At 43.0% G+C, this 12,583-nt stretch overlaps 1 protein-coding gene across 1 annotated transcript in view; it reads left to right on the top strand.

The window, feature by feature from the left end:
• Positions 1-12,583, top strand: part of clasp2 (cytoplasmic linker associated protein 2) — a 72,311-nt gene that overhangs the window by 53,440 nt on the left and 6,288 nt on the right. The window contains exons 23-36 of the mRNA XM_013909615.1: positions 1,041-1,214; positions 1,450-1,494; positions 2,593-2,700; positions 3,003-3,065; positions 3,661-3,767; positions 4,539-4,694; positions 5,719-5,810; positions 5,894-5,957; positions 7,008-7,010; positions 7,484-7,647; positions 9,324-9,402; positions 10,797-10,940; positions 12,141-12,284; positions 12,400-12,506. Coding sequence (XP_013765069.1) covers positions 1,041-1,214; positions 1,450-1,494; positions 2,593-2,700; positions 3,003-3,065; positions 3,661-3,767; positions 4,539-4,694; positions 5,719-5,810; positions 5,894-5,957; positions 7,008-7,010; positions 7,484-7,647; positions 9,324-9,402; positions 10,797-10,940; positions 12,141-12,284; positions 12,400-12,506 — 1,450 coding nt within the window. The remainder of the gene's footprint in view (positions 1-1,040; positions 1,215-1,449; positions 1,495-2,592; positions 2,701-3,002; positions 3,066-3,660; positions 3,768-4,538; positions 4,695-5,718; positions 5,811-5,893; positions 5,958-7,007; positions 7,011-7,483; positions 7,648-9,323; positions 9,403-10,796; positions 10,941-12,140; positions 12,285-12,399; positions 12,507-12,583) is intronic.

Below are 12,583 nucleotides of genomic sequence, written 5' to 3'. Positions count from 1 at the left end.
TGTGTGTGTGTGTGTGTGCATTTAGATTAGCTTTTGTCTCTCATTGAGAGAAAGAAGAGAGAATCTGGTCTGCCTGCTCATTTTTAGTCTTAAAGAGATCAATTTAAAAGGGACCTGTTATGCTTTTCCTGCTTTCTGTCATTGTCTAATCTGCTGTGATGGTGGGTGCTCACATCAAACATGGCCTAAGTTTGAAATACTGAGGTCAGCTTCTGAGTTGTTCCTGTAAGCCAAAAGCTCAGGCTTTAGGCTGCTCCAAATACTGAGCAGAATTTTTTTTCCCAACTCCTTTTGGATCTCTATGACATCTAAGCTGGTGGTCAAACCTTTTGTTTGTGAGGGGCAGCCAGTCAGAATAAAGTTGAAGCAAATAAAACTGCTTGATTCCAACAGGGGATGAACTGAAGGCAGCACCAAAGCCACACAATTCTGAATTTAAAAAAACAAAACATTGCACAGCTGGACATGAGCATAATAGGTCCTCTTTAAGGTCGGTTTCAAGTCTTGAGCACTGGAGCTTGTTTCCCAAGCATCTGTTTTCACATTTCCAGCACTGCAGAGCTTCTTCTGCTGGACTGTTTGTCTTCTAGTTTATAGCAAAATGACCCACTGTAGAAAGAAACACACTGTGGCCTTAGCTTTGGGAGATCGGATGCCTCGGGAAGAGAAATTGAGACTGTTATTCAATTTAAATTCAATCCAAATTCAAAATTACAATTCAGCAATGACAGTTACCTATGAGTTACCCTTTTTTTTTTTAATGAATTTGAAAGAATTTGAACTCACCGTAGCTCTGCTGGCTCCAGCAATCCTTCCCTAGTGATGTGTATTTTTGATATACATAAAATGCCAACATGTGCTTGAAAAACTACCAACTACCTTTGCCAGTTGTTGGTATAAGAAACTGATCACTTCTTTTTTCTTTTCTTTTTTGTTTTAATGAAGTTGTCACGTTATAGAGGGGTGGTGTCACTACAGCTTTTTTTAATAAATGTCCCATGCACAACGGATAATCTATGTTAATCTATGTCTCTCTGAAGCTGGTAGTCGGAGCGGCTCCCCTGGTCGCGTGCTGACGAGCACGACCCTGAGCACCATGAGCACCGGGGCTCACAGGGTGCTGGCTGGATCCACCGGGGATGGACACAGACGCAGCCGCATCCCCCGCAGCCAGGGCTGCTCCAGAGACTCATCACCCACTCGCCTGTCTGTGGGTGAGTGCATTAACGTGCTTTGAACTAATACTGTTTTTCTATAAATTAGCTGTGCCTGCTTTAGAAACTGCTCAAGTGTTGGGTGATATTTTGTGCCATCAAACTCAGATGACCAGTCTCTGTGATTCCCTGTAAACGTGGATCTAAACTTGCCTTTTTCCCTCCTGCTCCCTGTCCTCCTTTTCTTCCTCTGCTCCTCTCCTTTTTCTCTGTCCTTGTTGCTTCTGTCTCGTAGCTCCTTCTAGCATTAGTTCCATCTACAACGGAGCAAGCAGAGGAGGTAAGGCTTCGACCTCGACTGGACCCTTGTGCTACCCATCAATCCACCTCAATGTGCCTATTCTCATCCTCACTTTAACCTCCATCTCCTTACACCATTTCTATCCATGATTTTTTTTAAAAATTCCTCGATCACGGCTGCCGTCACAGTCAGTCTCTCCCATCATCAGTCGCTGCCTCAGCTTCATAGATTCCATCGTTCTAACTTGTCTGTCTTGGCTGTGTCGTTATGGTGATGGGTGCCTGTGATCAGCACATGTTCACGGATTACGAGTCATACCTTCCCCCTCTCCTTACTAACCTGTTTTAGTGGCTGGTTGAAGAAAGCTTCACACAGGATCAGCGACGCTTCATCTCTGCTCGGTAGACCGTTGGTAGCCCGTGATTAATTCTGATTTGCTAGCTGGATGCTGAAGCTGATGAACGGAGCAATGAACAGCGAAGTTGCAGTGCTGCTGAATGAAACACAGCCCTTTCCCTCAGCCCACCCGCTTGATTGCTGCATCTCTTTCTCAATCACTTTTTCTGTCCGTTTGTCTTTGTGTGTGAGAAAAAGAGACACATTGAGCACCTGTGTGTATCAGACATCTCTGAAGGTGAAAATCAGTTAATAAGAACTATTAGATGAATAGAAGAAACTAAATGTGCAGAAATTTCAATTATTTGTTTACATGTAAGTCATAAACTCTGAAACTAACAAATCATTCATGTTTTAAAGACAAATTTGGGTTTTCTTTCAGTGTTAAGATTTAGAATTTTTTATTCTGTTAAAGGACACAACTGGAAGATTTTAGACTCTTGAGGGTGTGATACCAGTAAATAATACCAGTAGATTAGCTGATAGATATGCGCTCACACCTCTAAGATGGTTTCTTAAACATCAGAGGGGGGGGGGGGAACCTGTGCTCACATTTTTCTTGTTTTTGTCAGTTTGTCACCTGTTCTTATTCTGTCTTATTTATGTCTTTATGTACGTGCCTTCCTCTTTGACTTCTTTGTCACTGCTCATGTCTTTCTTTATGTGTACTTTTTCTCCCCTTTCCCTTTTTCCGTTTTCTTTTCTGTCTGCACTCCGTGGTTGTTACCTGGGTGGCGTTAGCTCGGGGCAGTCGTATCCCGCGGCCCAGTATGAGTCAGGGCTGCAGCAGAGAGGCCAGCAGAGAGAGCAGCCGGGACACCAGCCCCGTACGCTCCTTCACACCTCTTGGTGAGTAGCAGCAGCAGACAGATACCCGAGAGGAATTAGTAGGATATCCGAGGAAAAGAGTCTGACTGTATTGAAGCTTTACTCTTAGCTCTTAGATTAAAATTGAATCCAGTATCGGAAAAAAAAAAAAGTCTCAAACACGCATGCGTCAGGAAAGTAGAGAAATAACACCTTTATGTTTTTCAGTCTTTCTTTCTATTCTCATGCACTACTCGATAAGTGTGAGTTTGTGTGCTCTTAGTTGTCAATCCTAAACTCTGTGTGTGTTTGTATGTGTGTGTGTGTTTTAATCTTGGTTGCAGCAACGCGGAGCTACTCTCGCTCCACCGGAGCTCTTCACACACCTGATGCTTTTGGGGCTGCAGGTGAAGGCTGAGTACATCTTTCTCCGTCCCTCACCCACCCAACCACTTGACTTGATTTTCTCTCTGCGTTTTCTTTTTTTGTTCTCTTTTAGTTGCAGTTCATCATCTCCCACATTTTACAAGCCCGTTTCTTTCGTCGTCCATCAGTTGATTTTTGATTTGTTTTGTTTTTTTACGTTCTGCTCCAGGATGTCGGGCTCTCCAGTGGAATCGCATGTTTCCGCCCGTTCAGTTGCCAGTTTATAACCATTCTGCTGGTTTTATCAGTGTCTCTTTGTCTTCTTTATTTAGCTGCGTCCCTCCTCCACAGGGACGTCAACATGCTCTCCTGCGTTTTATGTCAATCATGCTTTTTTTTACCCCCAAGTGCCATCTGCAATGTCACCTAACGCATCATCGCATCAACTTACAGGGTTGTCTCGTGGGAAAGTGCCACGCGTGTGTGAGTTGTGTGAACGTTAGCGAATGGATGATCAGGAGAATGACATCATTTGTGGATGAGTGCTGAGTGTGTGCGAACTTGTTTTAATCTGAAGTTTTGCTAATGTATTTATTCTGCTATCTTTCTGTCCATCCTTCCTCTCTCTGTCTGCAGGATCAGGTTTTGGAATCAGTCAGTCAAGCCGTCTCTCTTCTTCAGTCAGCGCTATGAGGGTCCTGAACACTGGTTCAGATGTAGAAGAGGCTCTCGCAGATGCACTGGTATGGAAACTCAAATTCTAACATAGCATTGTGCACAACTAACTAATCATAGCCGTTGTGACTAGTCGGTACTAGACTTACTAGCCGTTTAATCTAATTGTTTGATATTTTAATTGATGCCCAGTGCCGTAAATTATTGTCCTAAATGTTATGCAGCCATCTGCCACCAGATGGAGCATTGTTGTTGAGAAACACCATAAATCTGTTATGCTAGGCCTGATCTTTTTGTTAACACTATTTATTTACTGTTTGTTTTTCACGTTCTATTTAAAGTATAACGTGCAGTGTTCTTAATGCATGATGAAAGGTCACACCAGGTTAAGTGACATGATCCATTATTGAAAAATGCAATTAATGGTTTTAAATGCCTTTGTTTATAGAGTTTTTTTACATTGTCCATTAAACAGTTTTCAAATTTAACGTAATATCTGAGTCTTTCTTAGTTTTAGACTCGTCGGTTACACTAGTCTAAGAAATTAGTCACCAGGAACATCCTGGCTACAAACAGTGCACGTTCCAGTATCCTGCCACTAGCTCCTACACTGTGTGTCTGTGTGTTAACTAAACCCTGATTCTACCTCTGTTTAACGCTGTCAGCTGTTGGGCGACATGAGATCCAAGGTCAGCTTCTTTTCCTACCTCTTACCTGTGTGTGGGTGTGTGTGTGCTTGGTTTGTGTTCTATCAAGATGTGCTAGTGCATGCTTTCTTAATGTCCTGCTTGTTGGTTTTTGTTTTCATTGTAATGTCATGCCCTTTCTGTTCCCTGCAGAAGAAGCCAGCACGGCGACGGTATGAGAATTACGGCATGTACTCTGACGACGATGCCAACAGCGATGCATCCAGCGCCTGTTCAGAGAGATCCTACAGCTCCAGAAACGGAGGGGCCATCCCCACCTACATGAGACAAACAGAAGATGTAGCTGAGGTAAACAACAGCAGCAGGAAATAGATACTGTGATGGGCAGCTTTCCTAAAACCTAGGTCCTTAGAAAAAACTTAAATGACTTAAGTTAAATTTAGATGGGTTTGAAGTTTCACAGAAGGGAACAGTATCATTAAGGCGCTCTAGTTAAAGTTTGCAGAGCAATTTGAATGTCAGGTGGAACCTCAAGGTTTTCTAAGGAGCATCCATCAATCTAGAAATTACTGTTATGCTTGATGCCTCTGGATAAGGCTGCAGAAAGCCACTAAAACGTTGACATAAGGGTCAGGCCATACCGACCTTATGTGTCAACCAAACAGCGCACACTGAAAACATGTTAATGGAAAGATGCGGTTCCATTTGGTTTTAGAGTAATGCAAGCTGTGCATCACCTAAATCAGTCTTTAATTTGTGTTGACAGTTGTGATTAAGGGGCAAAGATTCTTCCCAAAACTGTGCTGACAATTCTGTGTTCTGGTCCTTGGCTTCCTGTATAAAAGCTGAAGACACAGGAGTGTGTAAACAATGAAGTAACTTTGATATTTGTTGTTAGGATTTTTCATGCACAGCACTTTGGTCAACTCTGCTGTTTTAAATGTGATATATAAATAAATTTGACCTTTGTAGAGAGTACCAAGCGCTCTTAAAGAGGGTGTTTACCTGAAATGGTTTCTATTCTGTTTATGAAAACTTTTCCTTAACATAGTGTGCAATTTGAGATAATGAAAAAGTGAGAATTTGGAAGCTTGTATTTAGTTAAAAACTTTGGAAATTATGCAGACCGTCTTTATAGTCTATATACAGATCTGCCAGGGTCACAGTACCTTTCCCGCTCCAGTTCATTTTGAGCACTAGAATTTTGCAGTGAAGATATTCCTACCCAGAATCAGTGAGTGAATATGATCAGTGAGGTTTATATACTCATGTCTCCTGTGCTTAAATCTGAAAAGCCATTAAAAACGTGTTACTTCAATATTAAGCTGAATATTTATTACGTGCATGTATTGAATCTTATTCTTTCCTCCAGGTGCTCAATCGTTGTGCCAGTGCCAACTGGTCTGAGAGGAAGGAGGGTCTACTGGGCCTTCAGGCTTTGCTTAAAAACCAGCGCACCCTGAGGTCAGTGTCAGGTCACTCAGGCGTGTTTGCAGTTAATAAAGTCATAGATGATTTCCAACTAACTGCTGCTGTTTTGTCTGTAGTCGGGTTGAGTTGAAGAGGCTCTGTGAAATTTTCACCAGGATGTTTGCTGACCCTCACAGTAAGGTATGGATGCATGCAGCATAAACCCTCGCACAAAGACGCACTGCATTCATTTGCAGTACCGTGGCACAAGATTCATAATTCACCTGCTTTAATTTTACTTTTTCAAATACTTTGTTTATCCCATCATCCTTGACTGTACCGGATTCTGCCAAACACAGAAAGTGTTACACCGCTTTAAAAAGCACACACACACTTTAGCTGTCACATCTTTCTAATGAATTTAGTGAAAAAGACGGGATAAACAGGTCAAAATGTTTCCTCAAATTTACTCACACTCAGACATAAACACGGGCATGGAACGCGTGCATTGGACTGTTTTCTAACGGCATGCCACACCTGAATGAGTGTGCCATCACGCTCGCCGCCGTCCTGTGGGATTGTTCTGTCACTGTTGAGCAGCCAAACTGCTGGCTGCACTCTTCACACCCGCTGGCTCTCCCTTCTCTTTTCCCCTCCTCTACCTGCAGTCTGAGGCAACAACACTGACCGCTCACACACTCAAAAGCACACACGAACACACACACTCGTACATATTTGGGCTGCCCGCTCTCTCCTCTGACTAACAAGCTGCGATTCGGCCTCTCTAACACTGCCACTTCTGTTCCACCGTCTTGAGTGCTCCGTTTTCTCACACATGTCGTAAGCTGTGTGAGCTCCTCCCCCTCCCCCTCGTTTGACGTTTTGACGATTTGATGAATTTCAGCGAGACTCCGGCAGGGTGTACGGCACGGCAGAATCCGGTATAAGCTCAGCCTCCTTCAAGGTACTGCATCTCACCAGTGATCTCCATCTGCCTATCTCACACCACTCCTTTTCGTACTCCTTCCTTCTTATCTCCCATATTTTTCAGTGTTTCTTTTTAGCCTTTTTGCACTTACACTCAAGTTTCTCCCATGTCAGGGAGAAGGTAAAATTGGTTGTTGCTCAAATGTGTTTGAAAAAATTGAAGATGCTGAGTGTACTCTCTGACACTGAGTACATGCTTTGTGACGATGCTAACAGATGTCTCTCTCTCCCTCATGCTGCTCCCACCTCTGGAACTCTCTGTAGAGAGTAAGTCTGGCCAATCAGTGTTTGTGTTTGGATGAAATCTGCTTCATTAATCTGATTGGGCATTGAGAACTACATAACACTTACTAACCTACCTCACTTAATGTTGTCCGTAGCTCCACTGTGCTGCTGAAATCAACTGGTGGCATGTAGAGATGGTCCCCACATGTTGTGATTGGCTTGTTTTCATTTTGTGTGATTTAAGTGTGTTACTTGGTGACTGGGAGTGAAGGTGGACTGCTGCATTAATGAGTGAAATGCCACTAACTCCAATGGGAACCACAGGGAACTAATGTGGACTAATGCTGCTCTCACATCATTCCCCTTCAGTATAATGCAGTAAAACAATGCAGGAGTGCCTGTATGCATGTGCATGTGCGCATGAAGTGTTTTAAGAATAAGTGATCAGTTGTTCAGTTTGTCACCTAGACTCTGTGTGCGTGTGTGTGTGTGTGTGCGTGTGCGTGCGTGTTTAGGTGTTCAGTATGTTCCTGGAGACACTGGTAGATTTCATCCAGGTCCATAAGGACGATCTGCAGGACTGGTTGTTTGTCCTGCTCACACAGCTTCTGAAGAAGATGGGAGCGGACCTGCTGGGATCCGTGCAGGCTAAAGTGCAGAGAGCCCTGGATGTCACAAAGTGAGTTGCACATTCGTATACAGACAAGCAAGTACAAATCAAGATTTTAAAAAGTGGCTTTTTATCTTACTTTACCAACACATTGTGGTCTATATACAGTCCAATGTGATCATTACGTAGACCGGACAAGTAAAACGTTTGAGTGATAACCTATAAATTTAGTTCAGTTTGAACCCCAACAATCAAATACCGTAGTTTTTGGGTCATAAGCCGCTACTTGTTTACCACACTGTGAACACTGCGGCGTATACTGACATGCAGCTAATGCATTTTTTTTTTCATGCAGCCAAAAAACATTTTGCCTGGTAACAGTAGACCAATAAAATTGATAAGTAGTATATATACGGTATATATTTTTACCGGTTGTTAAGAGACGTTGTAATGTTGTTTGTGCACTGTTCCGTAAAAAAAACATAAGCAACGTAATTTGTGTGTTACTGATACGTACATATACTTAAAGGTAGCAGTGTTACAGGCGCTGTTCGAGGAAAAAAAAGCATTTGCAGTATGTATTTTTGTATCTTACCATAACGTTTATGTTACCATGTTTATGTTACCTTACGGATTAAATTAAACGTTAAAAATCCTCACGTGTAATATTTCTGTGTAAATATCTAATATTACGAGTGAAACGCATACGGCTTAAAATCTGGTGCGGTCTGTACAAGTACAAAATTGATTTTCTTTCTAAAATTAGAGCATGCGTCTTTTAATCAGGTGCGCTCTGTAGTCCGGGAATTACGGTAATCCTGTGAGCGCAAGCACATGGTGACAGTGGGAAGGGAGCAGCAGGACCAGGTTCATCTGCTGGGACTGGTAGGGGGTGAAGAGAGGGAGACGGGACAAAAACTCCACCGTGGAAGAGAGCCAGAGATATTAATAACTAATGATCAAATGCAGAGTGGTGTATAACTGCAGATAGAGTGAAAAAATGTGAGTGAGAAAGAAACGCTAAGTGCATCATGGGAACACTGAAGCAGGCTAGGCCTATTGCAGTATAACTAAGGAAGGATTCAGGGCACCAGATCCAGCACTAACTATACACTTTATTAAGTGTAGCTTAGCTTTAGATGAGATCAGGACTGCTCAGGTGGTATGACCTTAAAGAAATAACAAACTCATCATCTGTTTATAAAAATTTACTTCCTGAGGTTTCTTAAGAAAAATAAATGTAATTTCAATAGTATGTCTGCCTTTCCTAAAGTATTATAGTAGTTTAAAGAAGCCAGTAAGACTAAAACTGAGAGGAAAAAAAACTAGAAAAAAAAAAGATTTGCGGTCTGAAATTTCTGACGCCCTCTTTTGTAATTTTCACATTTTTCCACACATTTCAAATTATTCTGGCACGTCAGGTTGGAGCCTCTGACGGGTTGTTTCCGGGCCCCAGGCCTTATGTTTGACACCCCTGCTGTAAAGTGTTCTTGGCGTGAGTCCTACAGTGAGTGCTTTCCTCCAAAAACCAGCAGCAACCTTCAGAGTCAGCACTTTTTTATCTCTATTATTTCAAATGTTTAGTAAAAGTGCAGAAGAAGAAGCAGTCACACAAATCACCACTTTGCATCTGGCACAGTGGTTACTCGGTTATTTACTTGCTGACAGTCCTTGAACTTTATTTTTACGATGCATGTTATGGCACAAAACGTGAAATCTAAATCTGTGGTTTTTTTGTCTTGCAGAGAATGTTTTCCCAACGACCTCCAGTTTACCATTCTCATGAGGTTCACTGTGGACCAAACACAGACGCCCAACCTCAAGGTAAATGACAAGTTGATATAATACATGTCTGTTTAGTGTGTATGTGAGAGAGCTGAGTGTGCAAATGTCTGTGCAAGGGTAGCATGCACACAAAGCTGGAAATTCAACTGACTGCTGTGCTAATATTATTACATGCCTGCCCATTGCTGGCTCTACGTCCCAAAACCCTGAATCCTGGGCTGTGATTGGATAGCGATTGATTGAGCCACTCCACTGGCTACTTTCAAGCTTTCTTCCTCAAACTCCTTTTTCATCTTTACCCAGCATACCTCTCTTTCGTTTCCCCTGATTATCTACTACTTTATTCCTTGCTCCCAACCCTTCTTACCCTTTTATCTCGCGTGTTGCTCCTGCCTACTCCCACACCCTTTTTCTGCCTGATGTTTAACCTGTTTCCCTTTATTCCCTCTCCTTTCCCACTAGGCTTGGGCAGTAAAGGATCTTACAAACAGTAGAATTTCACCACCTGCTGCAAATATTGCATTTCTGAAGACTTAACTACATCTTCATAGTAATTTTGTTAAATATTTTGCTATATCCAACCCCTCTGACATGTAAGAATTGGCTTACATAGTATCACAGTATGAGTCTGACTCATTTTGTAAAACCATACAGTGTAATTTCAGTATCGCCCAGGTCTACTCCCCCATCTCTTTTTACTCCTCTACTCTCTCCATCCTCCTGCCTGCTTTCCTCTCTTGTTCCCCACCCCTCCCCCGTCCTCGTCTCCCTGTCTCTCTCCGTTGATTGACGCGGTGCTTCTCCTCTCTCTCTCTGAAGCCTGTGCGGAGCTCGTGTTGCGGGCGAGGCAGGGGAGGGTCCGGGGTAAAATTGTTCCCCCCCAGAGCGCGGCGCCACGCCTGCTCTCTAGACGAGCAGGCCGCAGCCTGGAGCCAGTCCTCCCAGGTCAGTGCGCTCCGGGGGGAGCAATTATGTGGCGCGCACGATGCTGCTAAGTGATTTGGAGGAAGTTCTGGTCCTGAGGTGCATTTGTAGAGAGACGAAAGACAATCAGGGCAGGAGTCAGTTGTGGCGTTTCAGAGGCTGAGTTGAATTTTTCCATTTATTGGTTCTTTAATATTGTTATTTGTCATTGTTTTTATGTTGATTGATTTTATTTTTGTACTATATAACGCATGACTGCATTTTAAACTTTTCTCTCATTCAGTGGATCATTTGATTTTTCAGACCTGCAAGAGATGCACAATCTGCTGTGGTTGTACATGCTGACTCACTTTTGTGTGTGTGTGTGTGTGTGTGTGTGTGTGTGTGTGTGTGTTTGGTTTTGGTTGTTTCTGTATTTGTGTTTTTACAGGTGAATATTGGCTATGCATATTCACCATTATAGGTCAGCTTCCTAACAATTTGTATAAATGTGTGTGTTTGCGTTGCAGGTGAAGGTGGCTATTCTGAAGTACATCGAGACACTGACATTACAAATGGAAGCTCCGGACTTTGTGAACTCTAGCGAGACTCGGCTGGCTGTTTCCCGCATCATCACCTGGACGACTGAACCCAAGAGCTCAGACGTCAGAAAGGTATCGTCTCACAAACACACACACAACATAATACGTCCTCTTGCAACAGGCCCCTTTTGTTTTTGAGGGATGTAATTAAACTTTATAATATTGATTTAAAGCAAGTCAGGCTGACTGTTGAATCTGGATGTTCAACACGTTCTCACTCCCAAAGCGTAACATTTTACGCTAGGTGACAAATCGTCACCATATTACGTTTTCGGCTACCCACCACGTTCCTAAACGATGACCTCGGAAAAAAGAGGAAATATGAGAACCGTCTGGACTCCATCTACACATGTTCGCGCTTTTTCTTCAAATCGCTTAGAAACACGCTATTTAACATCATTATAGTCCTGGTTAAGATCAGGAATAAAGTTATGGTTAGGGCTAGGGATAAGGTTAGGTTTAGGGCTGGAACGTCTATTACCGCGGGAGCGTCATTGCACTGGATTCCAGCCATAACCAGCGGCGTACCATAAGAACGCCGAAGGTCTCCTTTCGGGTTTCTCAGGAACGCCGCGGGACGTGACAAAACGTCGACATGTTACGCCTCGGGAGTGAGAACGGGCTGGGATGTTACAACAAAAGCAGACTAAGTGTATGATACCACAGGTTTGAAAAACAGTTATTGCACTGCTTTACCAGCAGAGCTAGGAATTTGCATGGGAAGAAAATCGTGTGATCTGTGGAGTATCCTTTCCATAGCTGCAGAGATGGTTTCAACTTTAGGCCAAGCAGTCTTCTTGCTGCACTGGCTGTTCTCTTCCAATAGCTGAAAGTTTTTGTTTCATTTTACCTGTTATTTTCTCTTTAATTTCATGTTGCGTTCCAGTAGTTTGCTGTCATTCACACTCTGTTTAAAACTTGTGACACTGTCTAAATTTTTGCCACAGCATATTCTTTTGCCTGGCTTCAGATCAGTCTTCTGCAAATGCCTGTCTGCACGCAGACAAGAAGCACACAGCAATCACGTCACCTTTGCTGGACTATAAATTTTGCTTGATAGTGACAACCGTAGTTTTTGGTTTGTTTTGTTTTTTGTGTTTAAGCTTTATCTCATAACTATAAACTTGCATCTCATTTCAAAATCATAAATTGAAAAGGATCCTTGTCTCAAATGCCACCTCACAGCATCCCATAGTTAACCACAGTACTACTTGCAAGAGCTGCCACCCTGTTTGGTCCACAAAGTCTAAGTGTGTATTTTGTGTGTAACAGGCAGCCCAGTCGGTGCTAATTGCCCTGTTCCAGCTCAACACTCCAGAGTTCACCATGCTGCTGGCAGCTCTGCCCAAAACCTTCCAGGATGGAGCCACCAAGCTACTTCAAAACCACCTGAAGAACACAGGCAACGCTGCACAGGTAAAACATACTCTGACTCTAAACTGTGAATGCTTCAGAATCACAGTTTACACCTGAACTCTGTCATACTGCAGCAATAATGGCGTACCTCTTTGTTGTTTTGTTACCTTCTCAGGCACCAATGGGCAGCCCTATGACACGTCACACCCCCCGATCTCCAGCCAGCTGGTCCAGTCCAGTCACTTCGCCCACTAACACATCCCAGAACACCCTCTCACCAAGGTAAACACTTGTCTGACAACTAGTCTTACACTGTCAAATCACTGTTATACAGTAAACAGTATTTTAGGGTGTTTTGT

Source organism: Pundamilia nyererei, unplaced genomic scaffold, assembly GCF_000239375.1.
Source record: "Pundamilia nyererei isolate P.nyererei 1_Seehausen unplaced genomic scaffold, PunNye1.0 scaffold00028, whole genome shotgun sequence".
NCBI lineage: Eukaryota > Metazoa > Chordata > Actinopteri > Cichliformes > Cichlidae > Pundamilia > Pundamilia nyererei.
The sequence above is the reverse complement of the archived record's forward strand: the minus strand, read 5'-3'. Positions and strand labels throughout refer to the sequence as shown.